Genomic DNA, 22,043 nt, shown 5'->3' with positions numbered 1-22,043 from the left:
ATATAAATGCAGCTCATGCTTTCTGTCCCAAAGCATGCTAAACTAGATCAACAACAACAGACTCAATTTAGAATGTGCTATTCTGTGCACACTGAAATTTCTCTTCTTAAAAGAAGATAATTATCATACAGTTGCAAGTTATGTCATTTGGCCTTACACTTTACAATGAAGGCCACATTTACAGCATGCAGGTGGTCCTTGTTAAGTCCACAGGCATTGTTTTCAAGAGGATAATGACAACGTTAAGCAGTTATCCAGATTCTGTAGCTTTTAAATATGTGCTCATTCAAACTATTTTCTCACCTTGCTGTTTTCTTCAGCTATTTTAGTATCATGGAGGCCAGGAGGACAATAAGCTACTTCCAATTCCTTCAGGGCTTTAGGAAGCTCATCCTTACTGCTGTAATTATTTATCACATTTCCAACAGCTCTCAGGATAGCTGTAGCCTGTTCTATAAATCGAATGCTTTCCTGAGGAAAGAGAATAAACCAAGCATTAGAATGATTGCCTTAAGATTTTCTTTGGTTTCTTTCTGAGCCATGAAAGAATACGAGCTTTTTTTCTGTGATGAAGTACAAAACTTTTGGAATTCATTCAGTTGTTCTTAATATTATAAACTGTAAAATCAATTATGTCTCTGATATTCAAAAGCATATCAACTTCTCACTGATTTTAGCCAGTGAAGTAAATATCAGGCACCATTAGTTATATCTATTAATTGCTTCATTTTTCCTATATCATTAATCTTAGGAAATGTAATCAAAAATAAGATACATATAGAGACTTTCTACTTCAATGACAATAGTGACAGCTGAAGTACTCAGCATCTTCTGTTATGCAAGGAAAAATTAGTATCCTACTGAAAGCAATGATCAAATACATGCTGCCTAAAACATCAATAATCTTCATCAGGATTTCTGTGCAAGAATGTGGACACTTTCCTGCAAATGACAGCCTGCAAAGAAGTTACTTCAAAAAGAAGTACATGAAAAACCCAAGGATAAAATTCTACTTTATTTTCTTGATGAGAAATAGCTTTTCATCCAAAAAATTGAAGGCAAGGGAATAGTAGAGCCACAACATATTTTTAATGATCCAACGTCTTATATTTCAACCTCTTTACCACAGTAAATGTGATAAATTTGCACAAGGTATTTTATTGCTATTCCTATTATTAGGACCCAGAATCTACACTGCTATGTAAATTTGCTGTTACGCTCATCCTTTAAAATGTTTTTGCACAAATGTTGTCTAGAAAATATATTCCCTCCCCTCAGGGACTTCAACAAATATTTGGGCCTAATGCTTGCTAGAGAAACCTTGAAAATACAGATGACAGTGGTGTCTGGATTATGGACAATGAAGAACAAAAGCTGTAGTAATTTCTCCCCTGGGCCTCTTATCTCAGCTATGAAAAGTTGTTTGATTAAATTGCTCATTTTACATATAAAAGCTGCTTTCAGACCTGGTGAGTAATATGCAATCTCATGGGACCAAACATACTTCACTGATGTGAGATTTTATTTAAATAAGATGGTATTTTTTAATATTAATTAATATTTTTACGTGTATTTTATGACATGCCTCAAAGAATGAGTTATACCCTACCCTCACATATGTATTTCAACAAGAGCATTTTTCACATTTTATGCTGCACTTTTATGTAAACCACAATACTACCCAATTTTAACTTACATATTTATGTAAGATAATTTTTGCACTATGCACCCAGTACTTGTTGTGCTGTAAACCATATATCTTTTATGGCCTTACCAATTTCATATTAAAAATAATACTATATGATTGAATATAATAACTCAGTGGAAATCCAATACTACTTCACTTTAATTAGTAGTTAGAAAACCTGTTATCACAATGTTTGATTAGTCATTATGCACACCTTCTGAAGAGCTGGCAGCACAGCATCTTCTTCTCCAAAGACACATGGCACCATGGTACACAGCTGAATGTGGTGCCCTATGGGACAAGTTACTGTGAAGAGAAGGATGTGTCGCCTAAAATCAAGAATAAAACCCAAACAGCTTTTTAATTTTTTTTAATTGCAACAATTCTTAAGCTTTTCCTTTCATGCATTTGGTAATATCATTGTCAGAATTGTATTTAGGTGAAGAAGCTTATCCAGGCCACAGCTTCAACATATTAACCAGAGATTCAGCAGTGAGAGTAAGAAAGGAGAGTTCATGCCCCCAGACACACTGGTAGTTTTTAATTACATCTTCTTTCAACTGAAATTTAAAGGCTCCTTAGCCACTAACAGACAGTGGGAAGAGAATACGTTCCATGCTTACCAAGTGACTTCCCTTTTGGAATGAAATGGGGAAGTGATCAATAAGCCCATTTGTCTCCCACACCTTTTGTAAATTAAATCTGACTCTTGTCTCTGACTGGAGTAAGGAGAATCAAAGGTGGGAAGCCTATAAATTTGAGCTGATGGTATATATTTAGCTTATCAGGGGCAAAAAGATACACATTTTTGGCTCCCCTACAGTACAGAGAGATACAGCTTTTAGAAACTACACTGAGAAAATACATGTGAATCCAGAACTAGATGTGAATTTAGTCTATAAACATAATAATAACTATTCCAGTTTTAGCCTGAATCAAAACAAATAAAGAGCACTATTAAGGATCTTTGGCTTAATTTCAGTATACTAGAGTTGTGGTATTTTATTTCTATGCCTATTTATTTGACATATTACTTAATTTTTTAAAAATACATTTTGTTTCATCTCTTTGAATTTTAACTGATGATTTTCTCTTTTTGGGAAAGTAGAAGGACTCAGTTAATTAGGCAGGAATATTATGCATTTGACAGGACATGAAGATACAATTTTTCCTGGTTTCCCTGGAAGAGTTTTCAGAAAATAACATATCAAGAGCTCTTGCTTTTTGTCTATTTCTTTATTTAAACAATCAGACAATACCCCACACTGAATATTTAGAGTTACATGCAAAAAGAAAAAATCATATTTAGCAATATGTGAATGGGAAGTGAGATACGCAGGACTTCACAGATAATAGAATTTCTCCTGTCATGTCTCTTGAATCCTTTTTCAAGAAAAGCATTGAAACCTCCTATGGTATCACCATGCTTTTACAGTTCTACTAACAATGCTAATTCTTACATTTTTCTTGCTACTCCAGGGAACATTTCAAATTGTTCTAGTTAGAAAAATTCCTACTTTTAAGTAGGAATTTGTAGGAATTTAAATATATTGTTTAGCAAGTCAATGTGATTTTTCTTGTTAAATGATCCTAAGTAAGAGTAAAGAACTCAGATTGTTATAAAAGTGTTGGTAAATTCATGCTAATTTGGCAGTCTTACCAAATCTTAGCTATCAACCATTCTGATACTCCCAAAACTTATATTTTAGGAAATAAACTCTTACTGGGTTACTGTGCAAACAGTATCTTCAAGCCTTAACTAAAGAGTCAGGAGAGAAATGAAGCCTCATACATACCCAACAGGAAGATTTACCACAGTAGCTTTGGTTGCAGATGTATGCATCTTTAACACAAGTTCTCCAGGAGTCACAGATTTCCAAGAGAAATATTCAACCCTCAGCAGACCTGTTGAATGTTCTTGTTTAGTACCTAGGTTAAGAAAACAAAACAAAACACAACCCACATAATGGGACGGTGAATAACATTCAGACACACCTATGCAGGATCTGTAGCTACTTCACACTCATTAAAATATTCATTTAGGTTTTGCTAATACAGAAAAACCCAGTCACCTAAAATGCATTGGTGGTACAAAGCATGGCTTATTTGTACTATTTGCTACAAAATAATGGTTATAAAATGTGCTTCTGAGATATATACATCTAATGCCTTGAGAGGCTAGACGATATTAAAGAAATAAAGTAGGTATTTATTAAAAACTTCAGGCATCACATCAGACATCTTCCAAGTCACTAGAGACTGCTGTGAAAGTCCAAACAAATCCTTTCTGTCCACATGCAAATTAAGTACATAGCCATAAAAAGATTATATTTATTTACATGTATAGCTTACAGTTTAATTATTTTAACAGAATGGTCTGTTTGGGTTTTTTAAGCATTCTTTTGGTTCTCCCTACTCCACTGTAGATTCATTAAATTACATCCATGTAAAGTGTTTAAATATCTGATTAACCTAAGCCAACTACCATAAAATGCTATAACTCTCCTGTATTCCATCCTATATTTTTAATACAAGGGGGATTAATATTTAAATCATTCAAGTTGTTAGGTCTTCAAAAAGCCATCTTAAATGTACTTGAGAACTTATTGTGTACCATTTTAAAAATAATTTCAGGAATTTACTTTTGTTATATTGCTGGTTTTGCTGCACTATGATCAATTAAGGCATAAAGTAGCTTGCAAGAATGGAATTTGTAGAAAAGAAACCACAAGAAACACAAGGAAATCCATTCCAGAAATATACAGATGAAAAGCTCCCAGAAAATAATAACAAACAGAAAAGGGAGGGATTCTTTCATGAAAATGCTCATAATCAATATGAAATAATGATGAAGTATTGCTTGACTATTAGTGTATTTCTTAAAACCAAATTGACTATTTCAAACTATTACTAAATTCTCAAACTGTGCCCAAGTAAACAACAGACAAACACAACAGCACAAACATATTCAAGAATGGGAAAACACAACACTGCCATGTACTTTTGTGTATTGGCCTTACCTTCAGTAACATACCAGTATACTAATGCAGAAAAGCTAACCAGGATTTCAACGGGCATCAGACTGTCCACAAGTAAATAATAGAAGACTTCCTCATCAGAAGACTGTAGAGAAAAATGGATGTTTGTTCATTCACGTGCACTGAATGCTGTCCAAGTGGCCTTATACAAAGTAGCACTAAAATTTTGGATATGGTGGCCTTAGCTATGGTATGGGAAGTAAGCAATTAATTGTCACTACTTCTTCCAAATTTCAGACATGTCATTTAAGCCCAGAGCCTCATGCTGCATATAAAATAGTGTTCAGTTAAGAGATAAAAGGAAACAGAACTTTTTTTTTGCATGAGAATTTATCTACTTTTATATTATACTATCATATGTACCTAAATATTTTTACTTGCCAAACAACAATTAACAGAAGACAAAAAATTTTGGGTTTTGCTGCAACTTTCTGATTCTAATTAATTACAGAAAGCTTAAAAGAAATAAGTACTCTGAATTTGTAGATATGAGTGATCCTTCCTTACATAGGGGTTTTTCTCCTACAAATCTCTATGAGGACAATATCTTTCTCTCTTAACTTTAATGCATTATTCCTATGCCAATATTAGAAACTATAGAAGGATTCTATTGTTCCTAGTAATTCTCCAAAATCTAATGGTGAATGAACTTTCTTCAGAACTATTACAGTACAGGTCTTCCTAGATATTCCAGAGTTATAGAAATCCATTTTTTGGGTGTATTTATCTTCCTATCATAATATGAAAATGTTCTTTTATAAGCATGATACAGAATTTACCTAAAACTGTAAACATATCATCTCTTTCAATGTTAGAAATTAAAATGGTTTTACAGCAGAAGGTTAGGGGTTTTTTTGGCACAAGAGCACACAGGCTTACATAGTCCTAATACTGATTATGGCTTACAAAAGTATACCGTGCAGTCATTAGGAACATTTCTTGTGATGTGATTACAGAGAGGTGGGAAATTGCAGGTGTACTGCAATTATGGAGCATTAATCCATGTAGTTAACCTTCTCAGTACAGGATTTTACATGAACTTCACCCCTGGAGTTTACATTTTGGTACTCTACAATTACACTTCAGATACACTATAAAATAGGAGCTGGGACAGGATATCCAAGCATGTAGAATAACCTTCTGATAATACAAACTAATGGCAGCTTTAGAGAAATTCCATTATCTGAATGTAACTAGAGAGTATTTCTAAATCCCCACAGCAGGATGCTGTAAATGGTGAAAGGACTTAGCATTTACAGGGAAAATGGAGTGTTATGCCAAACAGACTCACAGTCTGGGTTTTAGGTAACAGGGAAAGATGAAGGAGTATTGAAGAGCAGATTCTGTAGCTGGATCATCATTAAATTCAACTTAGACACCAAACTGTTAAAAGATAGTTTTAAATCAAAATAAAGAGTGGTTGGAGATCTGATTCACTATAATTTTTCTTTACATAAGCCATTTTTTTATTATTGTGCAATAGCACTCCACAGTGTTTTTTCCTTTTCTTAAATACATATATATAATGCTAAATATTTGCTTGCAAACATACATTTGTATTAACTACAGTAATCTTAATGCATTATTATTTTTCAGTAATAGCAGTTCTCTATGCTCTACCAATATCCTTTAGGATTATATGTATTATCTAATTATGTAAGACTTTGAAAAAAAAAAGCACAATATAGTCATTTACCTTAAAAGATGTCTTCTGATAGTTATAAGCATATGTATGTGGCTTGTGGAAAACATACAGCTTCCTAAGAAGAATATAAAATTGAAATATAAGATATATATATGGCTGTAAGAAAATAACCAGCAGAAATTACATAGTTTAGGTAAATGCCTATTTCATTGCACAAGACATTAATTTTACTTTCACAAGTCAGACTCACACCTATTTCTCAAAAATGGTTCAACATTTTTGGTTATAATAAAGGTGAATAAAATTAATCTCTAGAGAATGTAGTGGAAATTAATTCATATATTTGCTGCATTTCTACAATTTTCCATTGGAGATCAGGCCACTAATTTGTTTATTTTCTACCTGTAAATGGTAACATGCTAATATTACTCTAAAACTTCCATACCCACATAAAAATTACTGTAATGAAGTTTTATACAAAGTATAACTGAAAGATGGACTGGTTTATATATTTTATTAATGTTTTTTTCAGTCCTGTGCTCTTTGCACACCTTCAGAAAGCAATATAGATCCTGACTACAATTTTTTCTGGATTTGATTTCACCAAGGGAGATATAATTGGCTTCAGCTTTAATGGAGGATGGAATCAGATCCAAACCAATGCTGTGGTTACTCAGAAACTTCACAGGAATCCTGATCTACTGCTGGCATATCAATTCCTACAATGACTGAAATATTCCTCACTTCTCAAAGATGATATGGACTATGACCACTCTTCTTATTTTTAGTGTATCTGAGAATGACAGAGAAGGAAAAGCTTTCAACTGAGCAGACATGTAATATCAAAATCTTAGATGCCTAATTTCTGCTGAGGGATAAATTCTTCAAAGGTCAATGAAGATGCTCTGTTAAGAGCTACTTTATCAGTTGACAGTGAAAATAAACTCACTCATTTATAGATAAGAAACTGACAAATGCTTTTGCCTTAATTAATATTAATATTGGACTACAAAAGGTCAACAGTACTTTAACATTTAGCTAATAAGGTAGAAAGTTCATATTTCACATTCTCTGTATGTGAGCTACACTTTTAAAGGAAATTAAATTGGTTGTGAAGCCTTTTTTTTTTTTTTTTTCTGAATGTTCTAAATTCCTGGACCTAGGACTACCTAAAAGAAGCATGGAAATCTTAACAAGGCCTAAAGTGATCTATGACTTTTTATTCCTAAAGTTCCTGTACTGCTGGCTGGTATAAAAGTTATACATCCTCCTTTAGAGAGTGAGTGGAGTTTAAACACTTATTTATAAAAATAGAAGCTTCATAAAGAAATCTCAATTACACATTCAAACAGGAAAAGAACTGGGTGAATTTTCTCTGATAAAATTATTTCCCTCAGCAATCTTATATTCTCTAAAGGATATGTATTGTACCACACTCCTTTAATCTGAAAGACAGAAGCTGAAGATATGATGCTACAAGTACACTAGCTTTTTTATGTTTTCAGAGGCATAAATGCCTTGAAATTATATTGAAAATGGAGTGAGATAAAACATCTAGTTGATCAAGCAAAGCTATGCCGATGGAGACAGATTTTAACTTTTTTTTTTTCTTTAGAATTGTGGTGTCTTGATGCAGACTATGCCTGCCCAGTGCCTCATGGGTGGTAAAAGCACCTAATAGCCACAACACTCCATGACCTACAATTTCCACCCCAGCTGCAGTGTGCCAGCTGTTTTATGGAGCTGGTGGTTGTGTTCTCCACTGTATTCTGGAGGACACACCCAAGGCACAGAGCAGAGCTGCAGCCACAGACCCACTGTCAACAGGGACAGTACATCTAGTCTGGAGAGGAGCCTTGAAGCCACCCTGAAAGGCAGGATAGCTATACAAAGAAGACCTTTTATGAAGATGCAATTTTTATATAGCCATGTTTTGAATTTTAACATTGTTACACAGTATATTGTATGGAATAAAACTCAAACCCTCTATTCCTTACTGGAAACAAGCACAGAAGTCTTCAAAGGTAATCCAGGTTTCCCTGGAAACTGAAATATTTTCTGATGCTGTTTCATCCTTTGATTTAGTCCCTGTCTGGCTCTTCATATCCGTATCAGCTCTTTCTGACGTTTGTTTTGTACTTAAACTGATATTGTCATGTTCTTCTGCAAAGACAAAAAGACACACAGAGCCAATACAGTGACAATATGCAATTTAAACTAGTATAATTCTTAAAAATTATCCTAAAATTATGAGAAAATTATCTATACATCAGTTATAATGCATACAGTTTAAAACTAAAAGCTATCCCACTAACCTAAAGAACTCAAATGATGACTGAAGCAACTCTATACAGAAAGTTAGGGTTTGCATCTGCAAATGCTTAAGCAGTCTGCCTCAATAAACTACCACATATTGAACTGCGCCCTAGAATCTTCAATATCAGCTTGTTAGGCATACAAATGATTTCTTCAAACCTAAATTCATCTACATAAAGAAAAATGCATCCCCTTGTCCAAAGTTCCTATTCAGTGAAAGGTTAATGAGGCAGTATTTTACAGCCCACAGAAAAAAATGCAGAGAAATTTGGAGGACAAAAAGGCCTAGCCTTGCCTCTGGTACTTAGTACTCCTATGATGCTACTCACACAAATCAGTCTAACTACTTCTAAAGAGAAAGAGATTTCAACTAAATCACATTATAAAATCAAAATTAAGGTCAGATTCATACCAAAATATAAACACGAAGATATGTAGTCAGATTTTGCAATCACTCAATAACTTTTTGTGCTATAATGTAACTATCTCTACATTTATTCTCTGAGATTCATATAAGTAGTTTCTGAAAATGTTTGACCTGGCCCAAAAAGAAGTTTTGAGATAGCTCAACAACTGAGAACAGAAGAACTGAACAGATATTAATTTAGAATGCTTGCTGAGGAAAAAAGATGAGGTAATATTCAAACATAAGGTATAACAAATGAGAAAGCATTAGAAACATACATATTTTATATTTAAATGTGCTTTGTAATATTTCATTATCACCAATACATACAGAGCTAATATGTGGCTCTAAATTCGTTTGCACCTATTTTTCAAGAACTGAAAGAAATGCAATATAAGGAAAGGCACCAAAGGCCTTTTTCCTTTCCTTCAACTACAGAAAAACTACCTGAAAGCTGAAAAATCTAGACTTTCTCTTCAATTTAAGTTAGCATGGGTGTTAGGCTTCTTAGTAAAACAACCACAGTGCTCTTATTTTTCTGACCAAATCCTTCAAACATTCAAAGTAATTTAAAAAAATGCAGTATTCATTTTGAAAAAAACTTGAACACTCTTCAAATAGTGATGTAAAACAAATTTCAAAGGAACACACATTAAAATGGAAGCTGGTTTTGGGGTTTTTTTTGCTATTTTTCAGGGAAAAAAAGAGAAAATAGTATAATTCACAGTTCTTAAAAAAGAGCTCTCTGTAAAAATCCACCGTATTTTCCTGGAGAGTAACTTATGAAAAGTGCTTGAATTTTTTTGAATACCAAACTGAAGATATTATATAATTAAATATACTATTACCAGTTCTTTGAAATCTTTTCCTGTAAAACCAACACCCATAAATAAGACTGCTGATATATGTACATGAGGCTTAACACTGACACCAAACAACATGGGAATGGTATAACTCTGACTATAAACTTTACACACACTTACCTTTACTGAGTACCTCTGAATTTAGTTGCAATAAGGGAATGGTCTCCTATATGTGAAAAAACAAAACAAGGAAAAGTAATGATGGTCATTATACTCTTGTACTATTGTGTTAGAGAAAATACCTGATTTTGGGGCAGTTCTTCCTGAGACAGAGAAACAAGGTGGTAAGTTATCATCATGGGTTTGTGCTGGGTTTTAAAATGAAAAATAAAAGTAGCAAATTTCACCATAATACCTACATACATATCAGCAACAGACAGATTGATGTTTTTCTAGAGAAGCACATGTCATCTGCAATGTGAGATAAAAGGTGTTTCATATAACACTTCACTATTAAAACAATGTTCTTTGATATCACTGGTTTTTGACAATAAAGTAAGTTTTATTCTAAGAACTAATATTCATATTCTACAACAAATTCAATTTTTTCTGTTTCCATTCTTGAAAAATAGATAGAGGAGTCCCTTTCCAACAAGAATTTCTTGCTGTGCAAGTGACAGTACACAACTGTAATTAGCAACAGAATCCTTGATTACAATAGCATCATTTGTTTTCTATCACTGTATAAATAAAAAGTAGCCTTTTTTTTTAATGCTTTTGGCAAATAATTTTATCCCGGTCAACCCCAGCTCCAAGCTAGAATTGCTGAACTAATATAAATGCAATATAGCTGCTGACACTTGAAGTTCAAATGCCAGCCAGTTAGCCAGCCTTTCAGAAAGTCCACTCTTTACATTTACAAAGACAGGGTCCTAGTCTTTGAGAGATTCAAATCTTTGATTTAAAAACGTGTGCCTAGTCATCCTTCCTTCTGACTGCCCTCTTGTCTGCAATATGACATACACTGAAAGAGTCATTTCCACCTCTTTTTTTCTTTAGTGAGTTTGGGCAGGAGAAAGAGGTGGCAGTTTCCAGTTCATTTCCTATTTGAATGTGGTACTATTAATGGCTTAGCTGGACCAGCTTTGCCTTTGCAAAAACAAATATTAAGGCCTAAAAAAAGCTATTACAAACAAATTTGCAAGTTTCCTTTCGTCCTACGTCTCCCTTTACCCAGATTTGTCACCCTTCTCCCCACCCAAACTCCTCATATATACCCTCATATATCTTCACATATGTTAAAGGTGCTGATGTTGAAGCTGGCAGCATTGACCTGGCCAGCAGCTGGACACACAGAGTGATTTTCTGTTCTGCATTTCAAAGAGGAGCTGTGGGAGCTGTGCTGACTTGGAGCTTTTATGCTTCTGTAGTACCGTTGAGATATATTTTGAGGGGCAGACAGACATAATTTAGACAGTCTGACAGGTCACAACAGTACCTAAATCTTGCACGAGGTGATTGTGCTGGAAATCCAGGTCTGCCTCAACCCTCCTATTACAGACTACCCTGTATACGCTATGTGAAGGGACCTGTGAATGCTTCCTTAGAGGAAAACCTTATGGCTTCCTACTTTAATTTCTAGCTCCAGTAAAAGTCTTCCTGCAGCATTTTACAGAATCCTGTGGGCTCAGGACATGGGAACAGGCTCAGAAATCTCACCTCTGGAAAAATGTTAGGTGTTTGATATTCTCTGAATTAACAAAGGAAGGAGCTGAGCAAATAAACTACAGATTTAAGAGTCTGTATCCCAAAACTGAAAGTGGCAAATAATTTTATACACATAATTTAACTGTAATATTGTTTATTATGGGAATTTGGAAATCCCATTTTTGCACAGCACGAATCTGAAATTCTATTCCAAGTCTGTTGTGGGCTTTTGTTTTTTCTAATGTTCATGAGTCAAAGCTGAGGACAGATCTAAAATTAAGAGCAATTAAGAGAAAAATTAAGGCACTGCTGAAGTTGTTAATACTTGGGTTAAGAATTTAGTAATGGAAATATATTGCATTTTGCATCTTTTTTAAAGATTAATTTATTGTTTTTCTATGAGCAGAAAAAGACACATCTCACAAATATCTGTGCACTTCAGCTCCTGTTTGCAGAATTCTGTACACACAACTGTTCAGAACAAGTCAAGCTGTGATCACTTGTCATGTCCCATTCAGAGTCATGTCTCAGCATATGAGTCTGCAAAATCACATGGACTATCTCTTCCCATTAACCTGTGACTTTGGAAGTACACATGCACAGAGCTGCCATATTTCTCCATGTAAACCTACAACTTTCAAAATTGCAATGTTGCCAAATTTCTTGTGGGAGTCACAGGACTTACCAAACAGACACATGTCAGCTGAACAATTTATTGAGTTTCTTCTCAGAAATCCTGGGCATGTCCAAAGTATAAAAGGGATGAGATCTACTGTATAAGCCTTGGAGACTGCAACATCTGTACAACAAGGCTAGCACTTTCTGCCCAATATAGTGCTCATGGATAGTACACAAGATCCAGGCTTCTAGTATGGACATGAGGTAGTTTAATATAGGGCTACTTTGTCAGTACTAGCAATTGGCAGCAGGAAAACCTGGAGAGATACAGAAAATCCTCAAAAACTGCATCAACAGAATTTCCAGTAAAGAAGGAGAACGTGCCCTGAAAAATCTGGATGCTTAGTAACATCATGCAGTCTGAACTGTGAAGCCAGTCTAACCACAGCTGTGTAGAGACCCCCATAGGCTCATTTACTCAGTTTTTGGAGCACAAACATAACACAGAGTCAAAAGCTGCCTGCTTTTTCAATGGCACAGCATGTGTTCATCTACCTAATCTTCACTGACTTGGAGACAACTGGAGTGTCAAGAAAGTTCTCATTCTTTTATACTATTGCCTCATGTACTGTGCCTAAGACATTGGCACAGAAATAGAAAATAAAGCATTTTTCCTCCTTAATGAACACACATTGCCTGAAAAGTCAGCTCTGCTGCCACAGAATCTTATAAAGAAATGTATCAGAAAATACTTAGATCCAGCTGTGAACATGGAACGATGCACACAGATTCCGGGAGAAATAATTGTTGTTCTTCCTTCAAAGAATGGGAAATCTGAATGAAAATTCTGTAGATGACTTAAAAATCTATTTATCATATCTTAAATTTCATAAAAATTAATGCATATTTGCAAAAAATCATGGTATAATTTTATAGCTATCTTATGTTCAAGGATTCAATTCCTATTTTTCAGCCTAATAACATTAGCTATATTTTTATTTTATTCAAATCTACCAAATAATAAGTTTTAATATTTATCTGATATTCTTATTAAAAACAGTTGCCTTTTCTATTGTACAAATTATGCACGGCAAAACTTAACACACCAGTTTTTCTGTGAAAAACAGAAGTCTTAAACAAATAAGCTCTTTGACTATAAGTACAGGTGAAGGAATAAAGTTTCAGGTACCCTTTTTTAAGAAAAAAAAATCCATTTCAATTCCTTCAAAATGACAAAGATGACCAAAAATATTTCTTAAGATCTAAACCTCTATTAAATTTCAAGGTTTGACATTAACCTGAGAGTTATATCATCAAAGGGTTTTGCATTTACAGTCATTTGGAGAGTCTTTTTTTTATTCCTCAGTCACTGTGCTCACTAAATGGAATATCAGTTCTCATTTTACCTGCAATGTGAACAGGTAACAGAGGTGGACTTTGAAAAAAGGAAATATTATAAAAGAACAAACATCTGCAAAGCTGTGCACAAACCGAGATATAGAAATAGCTTAAAAATACTGGATTACAAATTTGGCACCTCTTTTACTCAGTCTCCAGTGCTGAAGCTGCCCAATATGTATGTGCAAGTAGATAATTGTGGGCGCATCAAAGTGTCTCTATACCACAAATGTCTAAATGCCTCTTCTCAAGTCCCTCTTCTAATTCATGTCCCTCATATGTCATGCATAATTTTTCCCTGAAAATAATAAATAGGGAATTTCCATTTTATGCAGGGTGAAGTAATTTTCAAAATTATAAAATTTGTAAATAGATTTGTTTTATTTCCTACCTAGATCTCCTGGTGACTCAATACCAATTTGTAGCACTTACAAAATACAACAGAAGAAGGATTAGAGAGAAAAGAAGAAAAAGCTTGTTATGACACAACAGTCAGTAATGTTTATGGGGTACATGAAAAGAGAACACAACAGAGTTCACAAATTAAATAAAATGGTATCAGTTGCACATGAGAAGATAAGACTGAGTTTGAATATATAATTGACAGACTGAAGAAAAAACATAAAGGAAACATGAACATTAAAGAACAAGTTTTTTGGATTGTGTCACTGGGAGAGAGTGGAGACTAACACTTTTGTACTAGAAATTAGCATTGCTAGGGAGCTTGACACTGAAGAAGCCACAAAGAGAAATATGAGTGTTCTGCTTAAGATGTATGAACATAGCAATCAGGTCAGTATCTTAAAATATCTAGTAGCCATTGCACATACTGATGGTAAACATATTCTGATTTTCTTGCTTTGCATTTCCTCAAACAGAACACATGGAGCTCTAGTCTCAAAGGAATTGGTAATAAGTTCTATCAAAAAATTCATCCCAACGAAGAATATTCAAATAGGCTTTTGAATGGCAGATCTACAAGGTCTATCTATTCCAGGATAATCTTTTTCTCAGAAGCACTTGACAAAATTACTGTTGCAGAAATCTGCAAGACTGTGCAATTTATATATGATGATGGCCTTGGTTTTTTCCTGGCCACAAAATACTTTTACATGTATTTCAATGTGTGCTACACTTATAAATTACTTAATTTCCTATTGAACAAGAATAAAAGAAAACCTCTCCATATAAGAATTTGGCCCTATGTTATGGAGTTTTTAAACAAAAAAATTAACAAAATAATTTTCCTAAGAACAGTGTTTCAAGATCAATTAAACTACTAAAATGAGATATTTAAAAATATTTTTTCCTAATGCAAATCCAAATGCTTCCAGGACTGTAAAATCAGTGAATGGGAAAGTCAGAGAAAAAAAAATAAAAACAAACAAACAAACAAAAACCCAAAAAACCAAAACAAACAAACAAACAAAAAAACCAAAACAAAACAAAAAAAACCCCAAAAAAGTTTGAAAAATTCAATGACAAAGGATTTCTAATTTTTGGCATGAATACTTTGAGGACATGAGGGATAATGGCATGTCTTTCAACTTCATATTTTTCAAAGAAGGTACATCCCACTCCCAGAATTTTGTCTTTCATGTATCACTCATCTCTGTTTCTGTGACAACAGATCTTAGGAACAGTGAATCAGATATTCAAGTAATGTTACTTCATGCAGTTTACATTAGAGAGAATTGAAATATGCCAATTTAAACTTGTCGAGCATCTGGCACAGCAGCTGACTGAATTTCAGTCAGCTTAAAGCATAGAACTGCTGTATCCCAAAGATTTACCAAATCTGTATCAAAGGTTTTAAAGCAGATGTCTCCTGACTAGTAATCACACAGTTTAAAATGGAGACGAGGTTATTCACATTCAGTATGTTGCAATACAAAATTCTAAAAATTAGCAATAATATAGCGAATTCAGGATATCAATGTTTCTCTTTCAGTGTGTGGTTTTTTTTTACTCACTAATTGATTTGTTTTTAAAAAGCATATATTTTTATATCAAGTTTAAAATCTACAGAAAGCAAGCTCGTCCTTTATGTATTTGCAAGAGGTATCCACATAATTTTGTTGATGAAAAGATGTAATATGTGAAAAAAGAAGATTGTCCTCCAAGTTAAAAACCATTTTCTAATCTGTAAAAATGAAGTTCTCCTTGCATCCTCTAGCTATTAACAGGCATAGCATTTTTCAACTGAGGTTTAAATTGAGGCAAAAGTAAAGTTAATGTACAAGTCAATTAGCTGTTCATTACTTCTTACATTTCATGCCTTAATCTGAGATCGCCCTCTGCCTACATCACATTCATGTCTTCTTCCAACCATTGCAGCTTTATCGGTGTCTCTCTCATGTATTTTCATATTTGCCCGTGTCTCTCCTTGACTGCATGTCCTACTGTGACAAACCAGCCTTCTAAATCACTCTTGGACTAGGGGAGAAAATCTAAGGGATGTTTCACACTCCTTTGATGCTTCTAGCACCTAAACTCCTATTAATTTGCAACTAGCCAAATCTATATTTGTACATCTGGAGACTGAAATAATGAAAACAATAATTATTATATGTTACTTTACAATAATTAGAAGATCCTACTTTGTTTTCGGGAGATTTTATGAAGCTTGTATTTCTAATAATCTGTTTATGTTGGATATTAAGTTTTACACTTTTAAGATTGGTTCTGAGAGTGAAGAGGGAAGAAGAAGCACAGCGTTTGCAGAAATTGCACTTGGTTTGCATTCTTTCTTTTGGTGCATGTTGTTTGCAGCATGGACAGTGAGAAAGAGCTTTCTTTTGATTTTAGTTAGTTTTTTTGCTAGCTGAAGCAGAGAGGTTTTTTGGACCGTAGCTTGGGGTTTTTTTGTTGGAACTGTTCAAACTGGTTTTGGACTGAAAATTTAGAAAAAATATCAGAAGCTCACACTGGGGCCTGGGACATGGCATTTCCAGAACAGGAGGGACTGATAAGAGACTGAGAAAGCTGAGCTACAGCCCACAAAAAGGACTTTCTGAATTTTCCATCTCTTCAGAACAGAAGGAGGTTTTATTGTTCAATATTATTCTTTTTTTTCATGTTTGTGAATACTTTGCTTATTAAATAAACAGTTTTTTTCCCACATTTCCCCAAGATAATCTTTCCCAAACTGGTGGGGAGGAGGGGCCACTCAAATTTGCTTTCCAGAGGGACCTCATTTGGAGGTTTCCTTCCAGATTTGTCCCAAACCAAGACATACTTACAGCTCCTTTTTACCCTGCTGGTTTTTGTGATGATTTTTGTATGATGCCACTATTTAAAATACTTTTAAAGGCAAAGTACTATTGAAATACTAATTAGGCTACTGTTTATAAAATGTACACAAAATACTGAATAGCTAAGTATATCACAGAATCACAGGTCATAGATATATTCTATTGTAAAGCATTCTTCTTCACAGCAGAATTGCTTTATTTTAAAATCATTAAATCTATTAATGATATCCACACATGTACATTATCTAAATACACAGTAAATATATAGATGGGAAATATAAAAATGGTATGAGGGTACTTTGCAGAGGGAATATAAATAGACACTCCAAAAATTACATAGAAAATTACTTCCCAATCATTAAAAAATTTAAAGCCAAAAGAGAAATCAATCAAATGGTCTTCTGAGTAGTGTTTGCTGCAGTCAGAATGAAATTGAAGAGATGCTGGCACATTGCCACATTGAGTTACTTTGTAGGAATTGAGCAAATGAAACAACTTCAGTGGAGCTCTGTTTCTTTCTTTTTAAGTGAGTATTTAAGTCTTTATTTCTCTATGTCGTCAACTATTTCCCTATATGAAATATTTTTTCATGAAATGTATTGTTCAGAAAGCCTTTGAAAGTATCACTTTTTATCTGTTAAGTATGTAATATTTAAATATTAGAAGGAGCATTTTGTTGAAGATTTATCTAAAAGCAGACTTTGGTAGCATATACACATTCAATTTAAAAACAGAAACAAACAAAAAAAAAGTATTATAAAAAGCAGTAATTACAACTTCCCAAAGTCATCCTGGTAACGTTTCATTAAACTTTGGTAAGATTAACTGGAAAAATAATTGGAAATTACAGTGGAGACTTCTACCTAGTAACTAGCATTGGCTTGGGTGGTTTGAGCCAACTGGTAGTCAGTGCTGCATCCAGTGAACCTGTTTGGAGCAATGTCATTCCCTCACAGAGTTGCACAGGAACCCTGAGGGTCCAAATCATAGCTGAGGATTCCTTTAGAATGCAGAGCTTTTGAAATCTAAGAACAGGCCAACTGAGCAGTGAAGCCTTACATCATTTTCCAGATCTAGCCAGAAGCCCTTCCATTCAGTCCTAAATGATGATGCCATTTTAAAGCATTTGTCAATAAAGTTTAATTTTTTCTAGTCACATGCCTAGGTACATCTTGCACTGCAGTAGAAATAAACTATTAATAATATAAAGTAAGAGTTATTTAAAACACTGCAGACTATCTTCTTATGATACTCCCATCAAAAGGATTTTGAAGAGCAAAACCAAGACAGTGTTAGCAATAGAACTGTTATAATGTGAGGGAAAATGGTAAAAAAGAAAGTTAAAGAAAAGGTACTAAGAAAGATTTCCCAACGAATATACATCAATATAACTACAAAGTGGAAAGGGTAGGAAAGTTAGTTAAATAGCAAAGGAAAAAGCTTTCTGAAATGTCTTTGAAAACATATATTTCAGTATTAGATGGCTTTATCTTTCACTCTCCTTTGTAATATAAAACTAGATCAAGTTTAAAAAATAGAAATATTATTACCTGAGAATAATCTTCTGCATTTGAGTATCTCCCATTTTGATTCATATCCCCATTACTGTCACTTTCATTTTCATCAGTTTCAGTAACAGAAATGAGACGGGATGTAGAATGAAATCCTTTTTTGAGGCTAGACTGTGGAAAGTAGCTAAATAATGAAAGAGAATGCAAACACTTTAATCCATACATTTTCTTTCAAATGACAGTCTTCACAACTTCATAAGTCTTCATATCCTTAACAGAATAGTTAGTTTGTGTCTCCTTTATTTTGACAGATTCCTAGGGCAGCACAGAATCCATATCTTCATATATTTCTTGTCATTACTGGCTTGGCACTACACACGAACCTATGATAGGAAGACCTCTTAATTGACCCTCAAAAAGCATAACCCAAGCCAGCTGAAAACTAGATGATAATGTCAGAAGTGAATAAATTACTATGGCCCCTAGACAAGAAAAAAAACACTGTTTAATGGAGGTAAGGCAAAAAATTAAAATGTTTTTTGTCAGAATACTCTTTGCCTTTTCCCTCAAAATGGGTCTCCATAGCTACCAGACCCCTAAAACACAGGATAACCAAGGAAACCTGGGCAGGCCTATTCTGGTACTAGCAAAAGAAAGCTCTGTTGCTGACTTCATTGGAGGCAGGAGTAAAAACTGTATGAAATATAAGTAACTCTTTGCTTGTTAAGTGAAGAACTAGAAGAACAAGACCAAAACAATTTTGCATACATGCTAATTAGACTAAAGTGTGTAATTGTACTATTACAGCAATAAAGAACAAATTAAAATCAAAGCGTGTGTTATCTAGCCCCCTTTCTAAGGACTAAGATAATGAAAGATCAAGATCTTTTGCAGTAACAGTCAAAATTATCTTCCCTTTAAGTATTTCAAAATAATTTATTAGGGGAAGATGAAGAGATTAAAAACTTTCAGTCCCAATTGTGTATCTAAGTCCCTTATCTTATTTACACAGCTATATTACTTGAATGCAATGTTAATACCTGCTATATATTTTTGGCTATTACCTGTTAATTAAATCACAAAGATTAAAGTAGCCAATTGTCATGGAAACTCAGCATATTAAATAAACTATCCTTCCCAAAATGGGCTAAGTTGACCATGAAGCAATCTATCAAATATGAAAAAACAATATAAAATCTGTTAAAGTGCAAATACTTCAACATCTTCATTATCCAATCTCCCATTACTTTGATAGCCTGATAATTGCTTAGAGCATTATAATATATTACTACTCCTACTGTTTGAAAATAAGTAGTAATTTAGGTACATTTAACTAACAAAATGCAACTGTATCAGCAAAACAATTACATTCCCAGAATATTCCAAGATCACGTCATTCATGGACAAATGCTGCTGTTCAAAAATAATTAAAAATATCTAGCTGGTTCATTATCAGTCTGTCCAATTATGATGATCAAAATGTAGAACCTGCCACATATGTAATTTAGTCAGTTTTTTAGAGATGTACCCCAAAAAAGGCACACACTAAGAAGATACACAGATCTCCAACAATTTACAACCTATTGTTGGACTCAAGTCTCAAGAAAAGACATATCCTCCAGAAAGACATAAACTTTTCGGTGTACACTGAGTATAAGACACATTCAATTCTTTGTGACAGAAGCTCAATCAGAGTAGAAGAGACAGGACGAATAATTCTAGAACTTGTCTGAATGTTCACATCATAAGCTGAAGCCTGACAGAAGTGCATTATGCAGTATGTCCTAGGGAAAAAACTACAGCTCTGATACATTTTATGGTAATCTTTCTTTTCTTCTCAGGGAGCAAGTATTATGCTGAGCATGGAATATTGACTGGAAGTAATGTATACAACAATTTCTGAAAATTCTCTAAGACACTCTATGTAAAGACTTTGGTTTTCAAGGGTTTATGGAGTTCCAAATAGTCTTTAACACAAGGCATTTATACAAAGCTGTGTTTTGACCATGAGCTTCTTCATCTGCACTCTCAAGCCTGTTGTAACAATCACAAAAAGAGAACAGCCTATTTTATTCACAAACATTAAGTGCTCCATATCAAACTTGTGATTCCTATGAAAATACTGACTGGCTAGTCAATTATTTCCTTCTTATGTGTTAGAACTAAAAAAGACTAGTAGTTTGAGGATAAATGTGAAATACTTCAAAGAATAGTCTTATTTCTGGCAGAAATAATCTAGCAAAAATTCTGTATCTTTAGGCCCTCTGGGTAGAGAATCTGGCAACATGTCTTTACCTGACATCACTCTCAGTCCTCCAATGTCAGAAGCCCTGAGAATCTGCATCAACTAAGGGATGTCTGTACTGGGTGTGACAAGTGGGGACCCATGTGTGCATGTCCACCCCCTGGGAAGCTTTCTCAGCAGAGCAGTCATGAGCAGATTGAGGGAGAAACAGATAAGCCCAGAGACTCACATCTCCAGCAGGAAGTGTGTGCTGCACTCCCAAAACAGGAGGTCTTTGTAAGCCTCAAAGACGGGAGGGTGAGCATAATTGTGTATGTGTGCATCTGTGTGCCTGATTAGAACTACTTGGCATTAGCTACAGGAAGGTGTTCAGAAGTTTTTAGGTGTTTATTAGCATTTTGTAAGTGTCTGGTATACAAATTTATTTGTTGTATTGCCAATATTTATCCTAAATGTACAGTTCACTGATAGCTCCTTAATTACATGACACCAATACATCAACAGAGCGACAGAATGATTTGTCATTGTGCTTCAGACATGATCTGAGCAGTTTTTCCCTTGACACAAGTAAAGATAAGCCATTGCACTTTCACAGTGCACTTTCACAATGCTAATGCTGAAACTACATTATATACTTACATATCTGTTGGGATTTTGATAATATCCAATTTGTATTTAAAAAACAGGCTAGCAATCTCAACATGTTTTTCAGGTTTCTCTACCACAGGCTCTGGGAAAAAAAGCAACTTGTTAAATATTTACATTCATAAAAGTATGTAATACTATTAATGTTTAGAAATAATTTCCAAAAGGGACTTGTCACCCTTAAATAATTTTCTAACTGTCATCCCATGCACTTGAATGGAACAGAAAAAACAGGGGGGGCTCTAGGTGACATATAAAGAAAAAATAAATGCATTACACTCTGATCCTCAGCCTGCAAAGTATTAAATTGTGCCTAATTTATATGTAAGTTTGGCTAGGGTAGCTCAAAACAAATATGACATCACTTTTTGCCTTTGCCAATTTCCCCTATTTCTTATCCCAGTATGCTTTACTAGCCTGCCTGTAACACTTTCATGCTCAAGCTATCTCATGTCATGCATCTAACTTCATTATACAGACAAGCCTAGAAAAAAAAATTACTCTAAAACCATGAGTTGATACAGCAGGACTAGTCACATACTTTAAATTTTTAAAAGGTGTTCAGAAGCTTCCAAGGCTCTGCATCAGAGAGCTTCTGTGTTACTTTGATAACATCCCCTCTTCATTTGCTCCACTAGAATGCTTTTTTCAACTTAAATTAAGACACTTCTCAAAGCCTGTAGGAAATATGGCTACGAGGAAATAAAACAGAATTGAGTTCAATTGAAATTAAGCTAACAGATGATAAGTATGGTCCTGAAATAATTAAA

At 34.1% G+C, this 22,043-nt stretch overlaps 1 protein-coding gene across 11 annotated transcripts in view; it reads right to left on the bottom strand.

Moving 5' to 3' along the window:
* Nucleotides 1–22,043, bottom strand: part of ADGB (androglobin) — a 174,613-nt gene that overhangs the window by 114,934 nt on the left and 37,636 nt on the right. For all 11 annotated transcript variants that reach the window (XR_010358818.1, XR_010358819.1, XR_010358817.1 and 8 more), the window contains 9 exons: nucleotides 21,268–21,358; nucleotides 18,423–18,567; nucleotides 10,076–10,121; nucleotides 8,368–8,533; nucleotides 6,422–6,485; nucleotides 4,708–4,810; nucleotides 3,484–3,616; nucleotides 1,902–2,016; nucleotides 304–471 (listed from right to left, as the gene is read on the bottom strand). Coding sequence is in view for 3 of the 11 variants with exons in the window: in XM_064413644.1 (XP_064269714.1) it covers nucleotides 304–471; nucleotides 1,902–2,016; nucleotides 3,484–3,616; nucleotides 4,708–4,810; nucleotides 6,422–6,485; nucleotides 8,368–8,533; nucleotides 10,076–10,121; nucleotides 18,423–18,567; nucleotides 21,268–21,358 (1,031 nt within the window). In the remaining 8 variants the exon portion in view is untranslated. The remainder of the gene's footprint in view (nucleotides 1–303; nucleotides 472–1,901; nucleotides 2,017–3,483; nucleotides 3,617–4,707; nucleotides 4,811–6,421; nucleotides 6,486–8,367; nucleotides 8,534–10,075; nucleotides 10,122–18,422; nucleotides 18,568–21,267; nucleotides 21,359–22,043) is intronic.

The sequence above is a fragment of the Passer domesticus genome, chromosome 3 (genome assembly GCF_036417665.1).
Source record: "Passer domesticus isolate bPasDom1 chromosome 3, bPasDom1.hap1, whole genome shotgun sequence".
NCBI lineage: Eukaryota > Metazoa > Chordata > Aves > Passeriformes > Passeridae > Passer > Passer domesticus.
The sequence above is the reverse complement of the archived record's forward strand: the minus strand, read 5'-3'. Positions and strand labels throughout refer to the sequence as shown.